An 18,965-nucleotide genomic window follows, 5' to 3' on the forward strand; every position below is an offset into this window, starting at 1 on the left:
AAACGCAAAGCCCTTCGCTGTTCCTTTATCTCTTGTGCTCGGGCATGTACTGTCGCCAGTGAGGTCCTTACCGAGGCACAGTCTTTTGCTGATTGCAAATTACACATCCGAACACGTCCTTTGGCTTCGGCCTCAGGCAATTTTTGGAAAACCTTCCCTTTGAGCACCCTGTTTTCCTGTGATCTGCGACCTTGCAGTGAGGAGACGTGTTGTAGCTATATATACTCGTTGCAATGAAAATGAATGTCACACTTTATCCTATATGTTAATATGTTGTAAGGTTGTAAGTTCTGCCATATGAAACACGTCTGAATTCAGATGTGTCGGAGTCCGGCCCTGGTGAGGATGTCGCCCCTGGAAGATCAAGTAAGGTAGGAGGACCACGTCCATACAATTTGTGTTGGATATATGCAGTTACTACCGAGTGGGATGCTCAGAATGAATATCTTGAGCCTATAATCAGAGTCGTAGCAATCTCTTTGAAGTGGCCTGAGATATGATCCAGCCCACCAAAATGCCTGGATTGCTGCAATTGGTCCACAGGAGGTCAAGCTTTCAAGCTTCGTAGGGGAAATGCGTCTCATTAGTCGTTATTATCCAGTACATGCGTGTCAAGATGCAAAGAGAAAGTGATTGCGTACATAAGTAACGTGGTCATGAAGATGAATCAGAAAACAGTAATGAATGACTGAATACCGCAAGCCCAAGTCCCTCAGAATCTACGAGCACCTCCCACCAAACCCTCTATTGAGTGGTGCTCCAAGTCATTCCTCGCCTTCAGGATTGCAGCGTGCATCTCCTTCATGGCGTTGCCTAGCTTGACGCCGAAGCGGTTCATGATATCCCTTTGCCAGGCGTCGTACTTGGCATTGACACGGGCCTGGACCTGCTCGTAGTCGATGACGCACACCCCGAAAGATTTCTGGGTTTCGGACGTGTCGAACGTTGACCGGGCTTTCTTGATCTCCGTAAGTAATTGCTGCCAATGTGCTAGTGAGTCGCCCAGGCGGTTGAATACGTATTCCGCTTCCAGATCCCATAGCGACTGGAATTGCAACCATTTGCCGACGTAGTCTTTAAGCTGCTGCACCTTGTTTTCGATCAGAGCGAACGGCCGCTCAAGCGTGTTATCGGGGAAATGGGTCAACTGCACCGCCGAATTTCAGCTCGTTCTCACATCAGGAAGCGTACGGGTGCACTCACTAATGACGTATATGTAGTATCGGAGACTGTCGTACCTTGCATTTGCAGACCGATCTCATATCTTGAGCTCTGTATCCGCTTGAGCCGACAGACGACGCCCAGCCAGTCGTGCAGTTGTCGGATCCACGTCTTGCGGGCATGCTCTATTGGCGGATCAAGGAAGATAACTTGGTTTTGTATCCGGATCTCATGCACGATGGGTTTCAAGGTCACAGTGCCCTCCACGGTCTGTAATCGTTGTTAAATGTGATCACGGAAATACGATGCGGACAACTGACCTTTTCCTCCTTTCGCTTCTCTGCTCGCCGTTTGTTCGTGATATCCCGAAGAGCCAGAGGTTCTCGCCGATCGCCATCATCAGTGCGGTCGAACTCAGTACACCAGAGCTGGATGATGTGCATGAGCCGCTGCAAGAGGATTCCTTCTATCCGCTTGTCTAGCTCAGCCACCCAGTGCTCAAGGTTAGCGTATCCTTCCAAGTTCAGTCGGTCGATCTAGATGCCACACGTCAGTATGCAGATCACGCTAGCATGGCGGAGAAGACATACAGCGGCTTGGATCTTGGTGAGCAGTTCTGTGAATGCCTCGCTAGTATACGGACATGTTGCCAGGTCGTCGATGGCTCGTGAGATATCCTTGTATAAGTCGATCACACTATTCGTCTTGTCCTACAATAGTATCATCCGTGAGCTTCTGCCCGTACAACAAGAGTGTATACTTACCTGAAGAATCGAGACGACACTGGCGACCTCTCGAACAAACTGGATATGTCGATTGTCTCCTCGGCTATCCGCACTGGAGACGTATCTCGGAGTGTCGTATTGGTTGACAAAGTAATCCCACCGGATATTCATGCCTGCCTAGGGAGTGAGCAGCTGCTGAAGGTCACAAAATGAGAGCAGCGTACCTTTCGCGACCATACGCTGAGCCTCATTCCTGTACTCAGCAACCAGCCACTCGATGCCCTTGTTATTCTCCACAAGGTCGAGTGTCTGCCCGTACGTGCGCACGGTCTCCATAAGACTAACAGCATGCGGGTATACCCTCTTCGCGTCCTTGGCCATGTTCGTGATGGCATGGGGGACCTGGAAGTTTAGCCACAAGAGATTCCGCACTTCCTTGAACAGCGTGATAATTTGCGGGTCGAAATTTACCGCAAGCTGAAAGCCGCCCCCACGTAACCGGACGATCTCAAACAGCCGTCCATTCACGCCCATGTCGCGACGATTGATGTCGTGCAGCCATGCCTCGTATACCGGCCGAGTGTCGAGCTTCTTCCGGAACGCGGCACTTTCAGACTGGAGCTTTTGGCCCTCGGCATAGAGCTCCCATCCCTTGCCCAGCACGTCCTCTACCCGCTTCATATACGTTAGTAATTGACGTTCAATTTGGCGCGCCCAGATTATTGCGCCTGCTATTGGTGGTAGGTCGCGCATCTGTGACATATGGTAGGCTTCCGAAAACCGGTATTGAGTTTTAAACTACGAAGAAATTGAGTACGTATCCATTAGCATTAGAGGTTGCGAAAGTACCTTCTCATGGAGCCGCTTGATATCTTCCTTGACGGAATCGATCAGCTGGGTCTGGTACTCCTGAATAGCTCCTCGAATCTGTATGAACAAACGCGTAAATACAAGAACAGCTGTATCGAACATTGTAATTTTACCTTTGGCCGGACGAAGAGAGCGTTGAACTTGGAGAACACGCGGAACATCTCGTTGGCGTTACGGGCAGTACCCAGTCTGTCCCGCAGCCGAGCGATAATCTGGTTCTCCACCCGCGCGACCCGCTCGTTATATGCGTTCTCAGCAGCGACCCAGATCTCGGTGCCCTCTGCGCATACAGTTAGTTAACGCAAGACGTGACATCCCGTCGCTACGACTTACCAGTAGAAACATCGAGGACGTCGATCCGCTTCATCACCTCATAAGCCTCCTTCACCTCCTCCTCCATATCCATCCCGCCAACCTCCATCCCACCAAGCCCCTTCGTCGGCCCCGTCATGACTGCCAGCTGCTCATGCTGCTTCCTCCACTCCCTCAAGTACCGCACCCTCTCCTGCAGCTTCGCGTGCGCGGGCACGACCTTAATAGGAATGAACTTTTCGCTCCGCTTCCTCGTCACCTCCCGCGCGACATTCGTGAACTCTTTGATCAAATCGTCCCATGTCCTGAAGATGTTCATCGTCTGCGCGAGCAGGCGCTCGAATGTGTCGTACGGCTGGAAGGGGAGGCGGTGCGAGGTGAGCACGCGCAGGAGCTGGTCGTTGAAGTCGCGCGAGATGGCCTCGACTAGGGGCAGGGCGCGCCGGATCGGGTAGGGCGAGAGCTTGAGCTTGCGGTTGATGTGCCCGAAGATGAGCACGAGGGACTCCTGGATCTTGTCAAGGTCGGTGGCGGAGAGGAGCTCGTTCAGGGGGAAGTCCTTCATGAGCTGGTTGTATTTGTGCACTGTACCGACGAATAAATGACATAGCAAGCAGGGACGGGTAACGAGTCACTCACCGATGTCGGTTGCGTCTTTCAAGCCCGTATCCGCGATGAAACTAACGGTGGCATGGAATCGCTTCGCATTTCGTAGACAGTCCATAACCATGTTAACCTCTTCGCTCCGTAACTGCGCCTCGATACCCTCCAGGGCGCGCTCCAAGCTTAGCCAGAAGTTGATTTCTTGCGACGCCGTCCCAGAGGAGACGTCTCTCGTCAACTTCGTGACCGCCTGGATAGACTTGATCCACGAGTTGACGTGCGCATGCAAGGTATTGAGGAAGGTACTGTCGTTGAGGAGTTTCGGCGGGATATGCGAGATGTTCGGGCGGACGCCGGCGGCGTGCGCCTGCTCGACGGCTTTCTGGATGACTGGATGGATGATAAGATGGGTCTCGGGGATCTCCACGTTCTGCTGGAGATGGAGGAGGGACAGCTCGAGCTCCGCGAATTTCTTCTTCGTCATCGGTATGCCTGCGATCTCATATAGAGTGATATTTGACAAAATAACGACCGTACTCACCCATTTTGCTGTCACCCTCCTTTCCGCCTCCCCGCGCACCCACGAACGCGTCAAACCAGGACTTGACGCCATTGCTAATGAGCGCGTGCAGACTCTCGTAAGGGGTGTCCTCGCCGCCGAAAAGATTGAGGATGTGCAACTGTGAGGCGAGAGGGGTGAGGGGGTCTAGTGTCGGTCCACGCTTAATAAGGGAGATAGTCATAACATGGGAGGGGGTATAATTCAATTGCGGGGTGAGCTTGTAGGTATATGTTGGTGGTGCATCGTCTGGAGGAGGTCAAAACTCGCTCCAAAAGCCCCGAACAAGGGCAGACTCACCTTCCACCTCGTCCTTCGTCTTCACAACGTACATCGCGCCCCCTCCCTCCGCCGCGAAACGCGACACCCGCTCGTCAAAGTCGTCATCAAATATCGATTCCAAGTCCTGCGGGCTCGCCGCCATAAGAGGGGGCAGCACGGATAGCATGAACTCGCGGAAGACCGCAGAGTCAAACGCTGGTGCGGGGGCGGCTTCCACTGGCCCGTCGTGGTGCGACGTGCCGTTCGAAGTACCGTTAATGCCATTGATCCCGTTTGCGCCATTGGGCGGCAGGAGGGGCGTAAGGGGCGGCTCGGGAGTAGCCATAACGCGCTCGGGCTGCGTCTGCTGCGTGAATGTCGTCGACGACAGCCCTAGGCGGGTCCTCGATGGCTTCTTCGACGTCCAGGAGAGAAACCGCGGAAGGGTTTTGCGGTAGCTGGAGAAGTAATACTGGTCCGAAGTGTTCGCCATATCGTCAGTACCGGCGCGAGAGCCATTGAGAAACAGAAAGACATACGCCTTAAGCCCGTGCAGGCCTATTTCCGTAATGTAAACGAGGTGTCCGCACGACCTGGTGCTACAGCTCGCAGCCAGACGCGTTGTTGAGGAGAGGGTTAGACGCGCCCAAAATGGGAAATTCCACGTTTCTGCTGCCATCACCTCGCCGCCAATGCCACAGTCATTGAGACTGGAATCTCTGGACGATACGTATAACGACTTGGGATATTTGTTTTGGCAAGGTCGGATGTATGACCCTGTGTTTCAATGATGCTTGCGGCCAGTTCTTGCCTTGTAGTTCACGAAGCTCGACGGCGCAGAAACGGGATGCCTCTTTGCGGTATTTCTTTTACTTCACCTGTCTTGCCTGACTATCTCCTTAATTACAACGGGTTGACTAGACGTCCGGTGAGGACGCAGGGCTGGTCATGCAAGTTATACGTCTTCTTCGTAGAACTGTAACTGACATTCTCTACTAAAGAGCGTTGCCAAATGCCTCACAAGCTTCCGTGGAGAGGATACGCTCGGACGAACACAAGAATGCACGGAACCGCTAAAGTACGCTGCCTGGCCATTGTTGTTCAACCACTGGCAGATTTCTCCGATCGGACGTCTTGGATTCGCAACACTCAAGAATACCCATTGGAATGCCGTGGCTAGCGACTCTGAGTCTCTGACGGATATCTTGAGACGCATCGCCTTGCATGCTCGCCGATCTAATCTGCTCTCTGAATCGAATTCGCTGTATGTCCTGCCATCGGATATCTGCGGAAACATAGCGGGACCGTAACGGATGGTTCTATTTCTCAATGGTATTCAGCATTTTTTGCATCCGTTCTTCAGGCCACCACATTCAGTGCACGAGTCCACCTCCAGGGGGGATGCAGGACTTGTCATGCAAGCCTCCATATCTTCTTGGCACGAGCACGATGTTTACCTAGCGTCCTGTTGCATAAAACTGTCATGAAGGTACTTATGCGCGTCAGACAAACGGAGATGCTATGGACGCGAAGTCCCTGCTTGGAGAGTCCTGCATCGGATCGGATGCCTTGGATTCGCCTCAAGGTACACACATCGGGACCGAGCAAGTAAGCTTCATTCGCAGTGGCGATTGCGGCGACCACGGATATATGCACATCTCGCACACCGTCCTGCGCTGACCCTGACGCTTGAAGAGATGGTCTGTCCAAGAACTGCTCGGGCAGAGGAACATGTCCTACGTCTGATCCAATACCACTGTCCTCGCTATCGCGCAAGTCTAAGGGTCCCGGATCCGCACGTGAAAAGTTCATGTCTTTAGATAGGTATAATGCAATGGGAAGATAACATGATACAATTGCAATGATCAACTACCAAGGTGGCATCCACCGGCGCAAGCCAGGATTCAAAACTATTACGGTCACGTCATTGTCCAATAGAGGTAAGGGTAAGATGCAAAGGAACGCTGACAGGAGCCGATTGAGTGAGTCCGACTGCTCAATACCGATCCGACGGCGGGTATCCGCGACCGCCCATGCCACCCTTCTGGTATAGCTGCTGCCCGCTGACGCCGCCAACGAGGCTCGGGGCGACTCCGCCACCATGGTAGTTGCTGACGGTGTCTTCTTCCGAGTAGTCGAGGCCTGTTGAGAGTAATGGATCTTTGACTTCCCAGACCGCCGCCTTTGAACCGACGGAGAACTCCAGGTCCTCCCGCTAGATGGCAGTCGAGTGAGTCGGGACATGCGACTAGAGCACGGACATCCACATACCGTGATACTATCCCAGTACTTGTAAACCATCATGACACTCAGGAGCATGCACAGCGTGAAGAAGAACAGCCCGTCGATGTAGTGCTTGATCGCGTCGCAGATTGTCACACTGAAGGCGAATAGCAGCACGTTTCCGACAGTGTAGAACGCAGCGCCGAAGATGATATCGCCGAGCGGCCACCGGTCCTCCAGGGTACGGAACACGAGGACCAGCTGCGACACCACGTACACAGCAGCGCAGATGATCGGCCAGAGGATGTAGATGATCCAGAGCCCGATGGGCTTCGAGTAGCTGAACCCGGCGAACCCCTTGAAGGTCGCGATGGAGATGAAGAAGCTGACACCAAAGACCACCAGGCAGGCTATGCGCATGAACTGAGGGACATCAGCCGCGTGGAATACCTCCGAGACAAGTCGATTCTGTGCTCACCCAGAGAGACAAAGGAGTACCATCCTCAGCAAACTGGAATCCCACAAAGCCATTGATGAGGAGACAGCAATACGCTGCCGCGACTAGTCCTGTGTAGATGGCCGCAAACCACTGTGTATGCGGTAAGATGGCTGGAGGAAGGAAGTGTACCATGGACACGCACTGGATAGCTCGAATTCGCGGTAGGGATAATGTTGGAGTCCAAGAACATCGCCAAGAGCTCAATAACAATGTACATGTAGAAGAACATGACAATCTCCTTCCGGCCTACGAGGAATGAGATCTCGCAGTAGGAACCGCACCGGGAGCACACTCACCGACGGCAGTGTATTTGCTTCGAATGTGAAAGATCATTATAGCAGTCATTATTATCGCGACTATGTGGACAAAAGATGTCGCTGCCAGCGAGTGTCAGTAACGACGGTGCGCGCAAAACGCGACTCATCGCGAGCACACATCCAACCCGCAGACCGACGACTCACATGGCTGAAATATGATAGTCCCTCCTACTTCCACATTCCTACTATAACACGACGGCTCAATCCCCTGCGCCGTCCCAACCAGCGAGCAAATGACGAGCGCCGCCGTTTCGCAAATGCTGTCGAAGGAGCCAAACTGGACCCCCATGGTGACAGAAAAAAGAAGGAAGAGATATCAAGAGAATGAAGTGGAGTGATTAGCGGCGCTTGGGAAGGGCAGCACGCCCGCCGTCGAGAGAGATGGAGAGAAGCAGCACGTTGAGGTTGTTGGCAACGATGACGGAGAATGCACCTGCAAGGAGGAGCCTGATTCGGGGGAAATAGACTCGGTCTCAGACGTTCTGGATGGAAGTGGCGTTCCAAATTTCCTCAGGTCTCAAACTTGGACAAACAAGGCCTCAAGCTTCAGGCTGCAAGTCCTCACGATATGCAACCAGTCACTACCCACTGGCTGTTGCACTTGGACCAATGTACAATTTGCCCGCGACTTGGTTCCTGTGCAAGGAGCTGCTGCGGTTTAGGAACATCTGCCGAGTACACATCAGGGTGCAGCGCCTTCACTTGCGGCACACTTGCGGCACTAGTACTGGCAACTGCTTTGTCTACCTTATCACCACCCATCGTATCGGTATGGCCTCCTGGTTATTATGATATGCTCTCGAAGTCAATTTTTTAAGAATTTGTTCGCAAGGATCCAATGCTTCAAGGAGAAAGTACAGGAACAGCACGGCCAAAGCGCTGCTATTTATGTACCTTGCCATCCAGAGGTCTGCTGTGGAATTCTTCTTAGGACATGGCCGTTCGTCGCTGTGCGCTTGAATTAGAAATCTGGAACTTATATCCCAAGATGGTTCCCATACTCCATATTCCACGACTCAATGCCTAAGTTTCTGAAGTTATTAATATCTAGACTAGCCACCTATATGTAAGTGCGTGGCACTCCTCCCATCTGGACAGTATCGTTCCCAGGGAAGATGGAGGCTACTCACAACTAGGTTCCACCTCCGCTGCACCACCGGGCTGTTCTGCCGCCACCGTGCCAGGTCATGATATCAGGCCTTCAGGCGTTAAAGCGTCAACCACAAGCCAAATACAAATATGCGTTGTCCCACGTCGGCGGCCACCATCAGATTCCCTGCCGGTCTCATGAACGGAAATGCGTTCAATTCGGATTGGATCACGGCTGCATCTCCGCACATTGATCGAAGTCGTGAATGTTCAAACTCACCTTCATTATACATTGCATCTGTTGGTGTAATGGGTAGAACGGTGAGTAGTTCTTGAGCAAAGTCGGCTGATGAATCTTTGGTTTCACCCTTGACTATAATAACGTGATCTTTACTCATATGTCAAGAACGTCTTACTATCGCACCCTTGACCTTGGAACGTTTATTCGAATAGCGGGCATCTCTCCGACTCACTGGGTGTCAGCCAACTCAAGTACGGTCGTCACCATACCTTCCCCGAGGATCACTCGAAATCATTGGTGCTCCATCTCTGGTCGCAATCCGTCAGTAGGTCCTCCTTCATTTTTTGTCGAATGGAGACTTCACATCGACTGCATTCCGCTCGGTATAATACATTGCCGTCATCGCGACGCGGTGTACAACGCAAAGTTCCGTCATTATAAAGTGATTCCCTCTAATAGCTTGTCGACATCCTGACCTCGGGCAACACACACGCTCCCCGCGCATGGAAACGCTCAAGTTTCCGTATTCTCGTACCGGAGATGCGACTTTCTAGCATAATTGCAGGTCCATCGAATTCGGCGTAACAGCCGTGTTTCAACTAAGCTCGACATCGGAAAAGGCGGGCACCGACATTCCAGAGCTGCGCTGGCATCTTTATGAGAGTCGCTGGCTCACATCATTCTCTCCCAACGTGAATAAGCTGTGGCCTGATCAGCGACATGGGCATTCTCAGCGAATGGGACCCGCTCTCCGTGCGATGTCGGAGTCCTCGGTGCTCTGCTAATACACCTGGCACGACAACGTTGCCCACCGCACTTTCTCACCTTGGGTTTATGCTGGAGTGTCCGACATTGTGGTATGGTGGACGCTGCGTTCTGTATGTGACTTTCAAGTACGAATGTACGAGATCCCTTCTCAGCTTTCGCATGGGCCGTGACTGGCGGATGCGAAGTACCGGGCGCCTGAACATAGTTAGATTGTGGATATCCCGCTTCTCCTTTATATCCCGCTTCTCCTTTATAAGTATACCTGCATCCACATGGCGTAGTTGTAGATCTTCCAGAATCCAGAAACATCATACGCAGCTATGTACCTTTGTCGTGCGGGTTCGATTCACATACGAATGAGATAATCTCGCAAGATCTCTAAGACGTGACGGATGCACTGACGCTATGTATACAGCGCTTCTGTGTGGCAGTGTGTGCTCGGCTTATGGATATACTGAGCGTGAGTGTCCTATGCCCTCGATAGCACGGCCCTTGCGAACGTCAGTGTAGCAATTCCTTCCGCAGAGTGTATCCCACGCCTCTTCTGCGGTCATCTTTCCGTTTCTCCCGACCGCGTCCGCTATCCACGTTGCGTCGGACCACATTGCGATTGTGGCTTCGTTCGGGTACCGTGTATGTGTCTGGGACGGCGCGGCATTTCCGTGGTCCGTCGTATGCTATAGTGATACCTCCGAGTTACTGGCAGGTAATGATCAGTGCCGTCACTTTACCTAACTAAACTACCTTTCAGTTACATTCGTTTTTGGCAGTCATGGGAGACATTTGGTAAGTGTGCGACGTGTCGGTACGGTGGCGTCAGTGTACGTCTGGGTCAAACTACAGTCCGACAAAACAGGACACCCATGATCCGGAACCTCTCGCGGCGCCTGAATCCTTCACACTGTCATGCTATGTGGGGTGTTCATAATAACAATATGAGACCCAGACCCATCCGATATAGAGGCGCGCTCTACGCTCGTCTGGGATTCAATATTAAGCTATCCGTAGAAGATGGTACATTAAATCTGCCAGAACTGCCAGATCGGAGCGCCACGACCGACTGGATGAGCCGCAGATCACATCCGACCGTCAAGATCTCAGGACAACCGACGCCAAAAACCTTAAAGGAGCTAGGGTTAGGGTCGACCAGCTAGCCCAAGCAGGACTTACATATTACTCAAGCAATAATGCCAAAAGGGGAGTATCAGTAACTTATCTACCGAATCAGCCGAGGAAATACGAAGCGCAGTGCGGTGCGTCTGTCGAAGGCCGGTATGAACGCAGCGAATCCGGAGAAGACTACTCCCATAGGCAAGTCACCATATGCAAGCAGCTGCTAGTCAGTATCGCCAATCAACCCTGAATCTTCAAACGCTGGTGCATCGATGCATGCTACAGAGATGTGCGGCGTTAAGTAAAGCAACTACGAGCTAGAAACAAGACCAGCCACAAACACCGAAGAGCATCCATCAGGCTTACTTGACTACTCAACTGATCTCGCAGGCAGCCAGGATATCGGTTTCCATTCATACGAAGGGTCGACATCCCAGCCAGGCGATGGAACTCGCATAAATCATGATGCAGGTCTTAGTTGTCTTTACCATTCACCGGACCGGCAACGTACCTTGACCTTATTAGACAGGAGTATCACGCGGGTATATAAGCGGAAGGCCCTAAGGACAAACGCTCCATCTTATCGTGAAATATACGGATAGCGGAGGACTAACAGAAATTGCTGTCGATCGACTGAAGGGAATCCCAGCCGCTCGGAAGAGAAAAGTAAAACTGAACGTACATGCCTGTTCCGCTGCCCTCGTAAGCTTTAACCCCAGGTGAATGAAGCAGCGCCTCCAGGCTGTCCCATTGACTCGAGCCGACGGGAGAGTGAGTCACCTCCGCACGTACGAGAAAACGAAGAAAGCCATTCACCCAGTGATCCAGCCTGAATCAGGAACTGTAACACACATCGCAGCCGCCCAATTCCCCTGGCGCTGCACGTTCTCTCGAACGTCGTCGAAACCCCGACGCTGTCAACGCTTTGACGTCCCCCGCGCTGTTGCCAAGGTGCATCGTGCACGCACCGAAAGGGAGGGGCCAACTGCCCCTGTCGTAACTTCGCCAGCGTACCCGAACAAGCCTAATCCCCAAACCTGGCGGGCTAAGAGAGCATCTTATATACATTAGCCACGAGGAGCTCTCGCCCACTCCTTCTGATTGTATTCCCAACTAGAGACGCACGCTAATAAAGCTTGCCGCTTGCCTGCGGATAGGCAACTCGAGAGAAGCTCCTGCAGCGCCGCGATAAGTAATCACCCCCCTCATACGCACGTCTGTATCGACTCTCGCACGGCGTACTGGTACTCCTCGGAATCGTATTCGCGGCATTGATAATTGGCCAACCGCATTCGTATTGTCCCCTTCAACGCCGAGACGGCGACAGCCAGAATTCTGATCCCCTCCACAACTAGTACTGCAGCGCAGCGGGTAGCCCGTTGCGGATCCCATCCCGCAAATTATTAGACACCAACCGTTCACACCGCACGCGAAGGATCAGAAAGGCAGCGACTAGTATTCATCTGCTGCGAACAGGCGCAATAATTATATCGAATAAAGTTACGCGGACAGTAATAGGCTGTGTGTGGGTAGGTATACGAACCAGCTAGCTAGCGTACTAAGAGTAGTGTATGTATGTACACATCAATATACAGAAATACAATATGGCTTGGATGGATGGATGGATGCGTGATGCTAGTGCGATGCTGATGCGGAAGTGTATTGTGCGGAGAAAGAGTTCTAGGTGAATCGTGAACAGCGGGAGAAGAAAAATTGCTATGCAAGACGAGAAAAATGCGATGCGGACAATGAATGCTACGACAGACCGACCAAGACCCAACGCGGGGACCACAGAAAAAACGAGTCCCGCCGAACGAGAAAGTATTACACGCCAATAATGAACAGTCCAATTGCAAGATGCGTCGTGAAGCGATTAAGGCGGTCGTTACTTGTAGAGCCTCCTTCCCCTCTCGGAAGGCCACTGGAAATACGTGAAGTCGGGCGACGATCGTTCCACATGCTGCTGCTGCTGCTGTGGGCGGGGCGGGCGGTACTGGAGGAGCTGCGTGGGGGGCTGGAGGTACGTATGTTCCGGGGGCGTGTACAGCTGCACGCCGGGCGGGCCTGCATTCGCAAACGGCGCCGCGGGCACACCAGGGCTGTCGGTGTCCGAGAACTCCGACCGGTATCCCTGCTCTTCGACCGGGGACAGTGCCTGCTCGTACTGAGGGAGCTGCGCAGGCGACCGCGAACTCGAGTGCGCGTGCGCCAGCGAGTCGTAGTTGGGCTCGCTCGCGCGGCGCCACGCATACACGTCGGTGGGGCCCTCATACCGTTTCAGCTGGGGCGGCGGCGGGAGCGGCATCTCCGACATGGACATGTTCGGGCTCGTCGACGCGCTCTGCACCACCATCGGTATCCTCGGTCCTTCATACCCGCCATACGCATGCGATGAATACTGGTAACCCGAGTACGCGGTTGGCGGCTGCTGCGGGCAGGAGGCCAGCTCGGAGGTGGAGTAGTACGAGTCGTGCGTGGGCCCGGGGGCGTGGTGCACGCGCAATTTGGCCTTGCGGCATCGCACGTCTGCAGAGTGGTCTTCCTCCGTCGGAGAGCAGGCGAGCGAGTAGTAGTACAGGTTCTGGAACGAGAAAACATCAGTACTCCTGTGAGACGTGGGTATATGCGCGCCAACGTACCTGAGGAACCGCTTCCTGTCTGCTGGAATCTGCTCGGTATGGAGCGGCCAACGTCCGCGGCTGCTCTCTTTTCGGCAACGAGGACGACCCCGGCGTGCCGGCTCCGTCCCCGCCCAAGCTCAAGCTGGAGAAGCCCTGCAGGCTCTCCATGGGGCTCGGAGCCGCGCCGTTCCCGCTGAGCGGGGCCTTGTTCGCGACAGAGCCGGACGAGTGCTCCGGGATCTGGAGGGAGAGCCCGTACATGCTCGCCGGACGCTTGGACGGTCTAGGCGGCCGCAATGATGCGTCGTCGTACGCCTCCGCCGCGTGCGAGAACGCGGTGTTTGCGGAGCGCTTTTCACCGGAATGGGGTGTGGGGGAGACGGGCGAGTCGAGCTGGTCTTTCTCCGGCGACGGGTACGGATGCGACGAGATGGAGCGGGGCGCGGTGGAGGGGAGGGGGGGTAGTGCGAAGGTGAATGCGTGGAAGGGCGCTGCGCGCGACGACTGGACCGGCGAGGTCGACCGCGCGCGATCCCGTCTGCGGGTCCCGTTCTCCTCCTGCCTGCCCCGCGTACTCGGCCTGCACACGCTCGACGGCACCACTCGTCCGATAGCCCTGACGTCCTTGCACCGCCCGCGATGCCACTTCCTCGAGTCCTTCTCTTTCGCCATCACCAGTCCCTTTAGCAGGTTGAGCCAGGATTCGTAGGTCGGCTTGTCTACATATAAGTCGAAGTCGACGCCCATTAAGAACTCGCGTTCCATTTTGTTGATTTCGTTAAGCGATATTGAGGAAATTTCAGACCAAGTCTTATTAGTGTATGTATTACTACATGTGACTTCAGTATCAAACAAAGTCATTGAAGAGCGCAAGACTCACTCGTCAACAAACTTATTAGCCATCATTAAAGCTGCTACCGCCACCCTAAACTCACTCCCCGGCTGCCCATTCGTGAACCGATTCCGCTCTTTGAGACGGTAGATATAGTGTAGCGAGAGCACGATGACGGATTGGCTGACTTGCGTCGTCTCGAGGAGCTTCTGCATAAAGTTCACAAACGCTGGCGACGCGACCAGCTGTAGCGACGCGGTCTGCGGATTACTTTGGGGAATGTAAGGCGGGGAGGCGGTGGAAGGGGAGTGGTCACGTGTCCGCGAAGACCCTAGGGTGGACTTTGACGGAGGCGCAGAGTTGTTCGCAAACCAGAGGTAGCAGATCATCTCGCAAGTCTTTTCGGCTATAAAGTGCGCCGAGCGTTTTGACGACGTGCTGAACCAGTCGACTAGGTGTGGCGCTGGCGAGGGCATGGACGGCTTTGCCTGCTGGTAGTCGTCCATGTCGGACGAGTCTTCTGACGAGTCAGTGCGCTGCAGTCGTGACGAGTTGGCTATAGAAATGTCCTCCATGGGCGGGGGTGTTACTGCGCGCGCCGATCAAGTCAGACATGTATTCACCGTAGTCAATGTCTCGTATGACTTACAAGGAGAAACACGCGCCATGTGGCGGTCAAGTTGTGATATTGGCGGCAAGACTGTTACCTGTGGCCTGTCCGCTCTCCGCGAGGGCACAGAGAGCGGCGGGGTGAGCGGCATTTCGTGTTTTGGCTGGCGCCATGTCGACCAGGTGGCGGAGGCTGCAAGCAGCTCTGTGGGGAGGAGGGTGGATGAATTACGGTGCATTGCATACGCGGACGGTGTGTGCGGGAGGGACGGCGGTGTATATAGGGCCATGGTATGGCCTGGCGGGACTTAGCGTAGAAAATACGAAAGCTTTGACGTTACGAGAGAGCGGGCCATGGCGTAGTACGGAAGGGATGTATTTAATCATGTCGGTGAACAACAGAAAACGGCAGAAAAGAGGGAGCATTTTTCCGGATAGAGATCCCGCTTAGAGACAAACAGGAGAAGATGGAAAAAGGGTCGACGCTCCGAAAGGGTCGACTCCTCCGAAGCCCAGTTCGCTGCCACAACAAATTTGATCTCCCGTCGACATTTCCAACTTTCATCTCAGATTCTAACCTTTATTCATTTCCTCCCATTTCCCTTTTATTTTTCTGCATGTCACCTCCCCCCGCTGCCGACGCGCTGGCCGAGGTCACCTGACCGGGATTCCCCATAGCCTTTCCCTCCATTTTCGCTGCAAAAGGTAGCTGGACCACTCACGTGCGCTCCCACGGACCATGGCGGACGGGATTAGTTTCGCCTTTATTTTCCAAGGGCTCTTTTCCACTCCTGAATCGCAAGTCCATCTGCTTCCCGTAAAGCCTCCTCGCCGCTCCAAGACGTCCATCCGTTTGATCCCAAAATCATCGGTCAATCGTTTCGTAGCTTCCATTGCCATTTCCGGATCTCCCCTCTCTACCCGGCCCATCCACCATCGGCCCATAACCTCGTTACCGCCCCGTGTGTCTTGCCATACGCTCCCGTTCTCTCCCTTTCTTGACGCTTCTTTTCCTCCCAATAATCCATGTCATCGCCCGCTTTGGCTATGCACCAGCGTATTTCCATCTCCGTCCCGCTTCGCGGGCCTCCCTCCACGTTACTAACCATCCGCCCTCGCTTCCTCGTATGTGGGTCTCAAAGCATGCTATTCACGGCCCTTGTCCAAGTTTGTCCGGCGTGCCTTCGCTTCATTCTTCCATCTCCGCGTAGCAGCACCGTCTCTGCCCATGGCTCTGTGCGGAATGATGATGGTTTTGTTTACATCACCCCCATACTCCCTCGCCCGCTCTCATCAGAAGGATCCCAAGCTATAGCGTACATACACTAGTTTCATTTACTCCTTTGCATCTAGCAACAAACGCGACTAATTCATCCGCCTCCTACGGCATGGTCCTGCCTTGGTGATCAGTCGAGATCACTCCCGCGGCCGATGGACGCCCTGGCCTATACACATTCTCCTGTTCCTCAGAAACCGCTGCCAGGCGCTGCCGGTCCCGGTCCTGCCACACCATAGTATATGTGCCACCACCGTGTGCAACGTACGCACTAATGTTTCCGCTCGGCTACCCGACACCTCGAGTACTCTGCGGCGCATCCCGTCCCCTAACTGACCCTGTTCCATTCCATCAGTCGCCAGCGAGACCCTAGTGTATCACCGTGCACAACGCTCTCCCGCAACTCTCCCGCCTTACACTCGAATCTGATACGTAGCTTTCAGTAATCGATCGTCTCGATACTGCGTGCAGCGATTCCGCTGCGACTCGCATTTTCTCGTGCCACTGGCACATGCCACGTCTCCAATAAATAGTAATGTGAACGCGCGCGATACTATCTATAATGGTAACTTTACGGTAAGCAGGGTGGAGACATCGGTCTGTTTTAGTCCTGCGCAGAGCCAATACAGCAGCGTAGATGTCGACGTGTCATGCCGTAGGTTCCGCGACGTATCTGCGCCGCTCGTATCCCATCGTATCTCAGGATCCTGGCAATTATCCATCGCGTTCGGCGTGCGTCTATCCACAGTGGGTGCCAGCGCATGATTTCATCCGCACCGCGGCCGGAAGATCAGGCGTACCACCTTTCACAGTCCCCACTTTCCGTGCGATTCCCTTCTGAATCTGAACCCTCCGCGGCGGCTTCCTAACAAGCTTTCGACGTTCAACATATTATTACATGTGCTGGTGACTGACTGCTCCAGAGGCTTGGACAGAAGCCTGAAGTTATGGCGTATGTAAGGGTGCGCGAGCCTGGACTAGCAGCACTAGTACTGCTTCCGGATCCGCCTAACTGGACGCTAACAGCGCAGGATGTCCATCCCCCCTTACTCCCCCTGGCAAGCGAAACAAGGGAAGAGCTCAAAACATACGCTTGCTGGATTCTGGATGATTAGATGATCGGGAATAACATGGACACAGGCGAGCAGCGAGTCTGCTGCGGACGAGCATAGGCTCTTCCGGCGTCGGCGTCTGTTCTGGGTAAGCCGGCAGTCATTTGGCGGGAAGATTTCATTTGCACTTGTCAGGTTCCTTTTTCGAGTAGGGGTCTACGACACGTCACGTCACGGGATATGCCTGAAAAAGCTAAAGTCCACCCATATTCGTACTTATCCAAGTCACGAAGACAGCCCGGTCACGGCGATAGAACTGGGCTATGATCTAAGCTTCGTTCATAGGTCAGATGCGATCTGGCCTTACCGGGCCCTGTGCGTGATCGGTCCAGAGGTCAATTGCCAGGCAGCCAGGTTCGCGCTGCGACTCGGTTCGAAACCTGCACACATTCCGATTGGCAGAAGGGCGGCACGGGCTTCTCCAGCGGGAAATACTACAGACACGAAAGTTTCCTTCAGGGTTGGCTTACTTGCAGCTGGAGTAAAGTGGTATCTGCAATGACGCTTGCAGTCCTGTGATGCATCTGAGGTGCATGACAACTCAGCAAATGCCATCCGCGCATATCGTAAGTCCCGCAGAACGCTGGCAGCTCAGCCCAAGACCTCGGAGATCAGCTGTACAGTAGCTTGGACAGATGGGGCAGGGGAATACAAGCTACCTGCTCGCCCTGCACGGATGTTTGATATAACATTCCGAATCCCACTGATCGTAGCCTGCGATCCTCCTCACGCCCGCGGGTCCTGTTGCTGCAATAACCGTCTTTCCAAGTCTAGCCTGTGATAAAATACCCTATCCATATACGGCAGGCGTCATCGCCACCAGCGCGACGGCCGATCGCTTTGGGCTTTCTGCTTTCTCCTGCACTGCCGGGCCGATCGGCGCCAACGCCTAGATCGACAGTTGCGTGTTTGTTGCGTCAAGCAATATTGAGTTGGCTGTTATCAGCCCCAGCCGTCTTCTCATCGAGAAACTGAACGATGGAATACAAATGAGGCAGTGTAACCTTACGCAAGGGTACAGTACACTCTAACGGACGAATACAGTCGCAGAAAGGAACATAGCCCGCGAGTGCAGTGCGGAATTGCCGGTGTATGTCCCAAATGTATACGTACTGCGAAACAGGCTGCAGGTACGCCGACTGCTAACTTGTTATTTGCGTGGTGGCGGATGTGAACGCCCGATGTCACGGCCTCGCAATCACTCGGTGATGAGACCTTTGTTACAATAGTTTCAAAACGATGGGCCTACTCAGAAAAAAAGTAGCATAGGAATATTCGTGTTCCGACTTCCAGAAGGTCTCAGCGGGACCGAGACGTGTACCGTTGCCGAGCAGGACCAGGTCGACTTTAGGAAATCGAGCACAGCAATGCGGGCTTGCACTCGGGGTCCTGGCACCGCGTGATGGAAAGGAGTGACATCCACCTCTAAATATCGAGTTCCTCCTGTGCTAATGCTTGTTGACTTCTATGTGCTCTCTCAGTACACTTCTATTAGGTCTGAGAGTATGGAAAGAGCCTATACACATAGTCTGGTACAGTATATGTGTAATTAGCACCCTTCTCCTTTGTATGAATTGTGCAATACTATATATTACCAAGGTCTGCCTATGGTACAAGTGACAACTCTGCTTTGTTGTTTAAGATCTAGACAAACCATGTAGTCTGGTTCATAGCTCATATACACTCATCATGAAATTGTAGGAGTGGTGGCATGTCAGGATTGAGGTGGCTCTCTAACAACCATCCCGACTTGGAAGGTACATCGGCGAAGTAT

At 53.5% G+C, this 18,965-nt stretch overlaps 3 protein-coding genes across 3 annotated transcripts; all 3 read right to left on the reverse strand.

Moving 5' to 3' along the window:
- Positions 1-567: 567 nt before the first annotated feature.
- Positions 568-4,720, reverse strand: GLOTRDRAFT_69644 (dynein heavy chain protein 2). Its single transcript, XM_007863292.1, has 12 exons — positions 4,531-4,720; positions 4,213-4,479; positions 3,708-4,163; positions 3,090-3,653; positions 2,870-3,036; positions 2,736-2,813; positions 2,111-2,684; positions 1,926-2,059; positions 1,752-1,871; positions 1,482-1,697; positions 1,204-1,431; positions 568-1,147 (listed from the first exon to the last, which is right to left on the reverse strand). The coding sequence occupies exons 1-12, from the start codon at positions 4,676-4,678 to the stop codon at positions 713-715; spliced, it is 3,387 nt and encodes a 1,128-aa protein (XP_007861483.1). The 5' UTR covers positions 4,679-4,720; the 3' UTR covers positions 568-712.
- A 1,559-nt stretch (positions 4,721-6,279) lies between these two features.
- GLOTRDRAFT_69647 (uncharacterized protein) lies at positions 6,280-7,927 on the reverse strand. The gene is made up of 6 exons (XM_007863293.1): positions 7,675-7,927; positions 7,510-7,590; positions 7,356-7,459; positions 7,193-7,303; positions 6,763-7,137; positions 6,280-6,706 (listed from the first exon to the last, which is right to left on the reverse strand). The coding sequence occupies exons 1-6, from the start codon at positions 7,817-7,819 to the stop codon at positions 6,488-6,490; spliced, it is 1,035 nt and encodes a 344-aa protein (XP_007861484.1). The 5' UTR covers positions 7,820-7,927; the 3' UTR covers positions 6,280-6,487.
- Positions 7,928-12,198: 4,271 nt separating this feature from the next.
- On the reverse strand, positions 12,199-15,094 carry GLOTRDRAFT_135792 (uncharacterized protein; the record flags this gene model as incomplete). Its single annotated transcript, XM_007863294.1, has 4 exons — positions 12,199-13,322; positions 13,381-14,191; positions 14,243-14,783; positions 14,844-15,094. Coding segments are annotated over 4 exons (2,299 nt in total), but the record flags the coding sequence as incomplete, so codon positions are not given.
- Positions 15,095-18,965: the final 3,871 nt, after the last annotated feature.

The sequence above is a fragment of the Gloeophyllum trabeum genome (genome assembly GCF_000344685.1).
Source record: "Gloeophyllum trabeum ATCC 11539 unplaced genomic scaffold GLOTRscaffold_00001, whole genome shotgun sequence".
NCBI classification, from domain to species: domain Eukaryota; kingdom Fungi; phylum Basidiomycota; class Agaricomycetes; order Gloeophyllales; family Gloeophyllaceae; genus Gloeophyllum; species Gloeophyllum trabeum.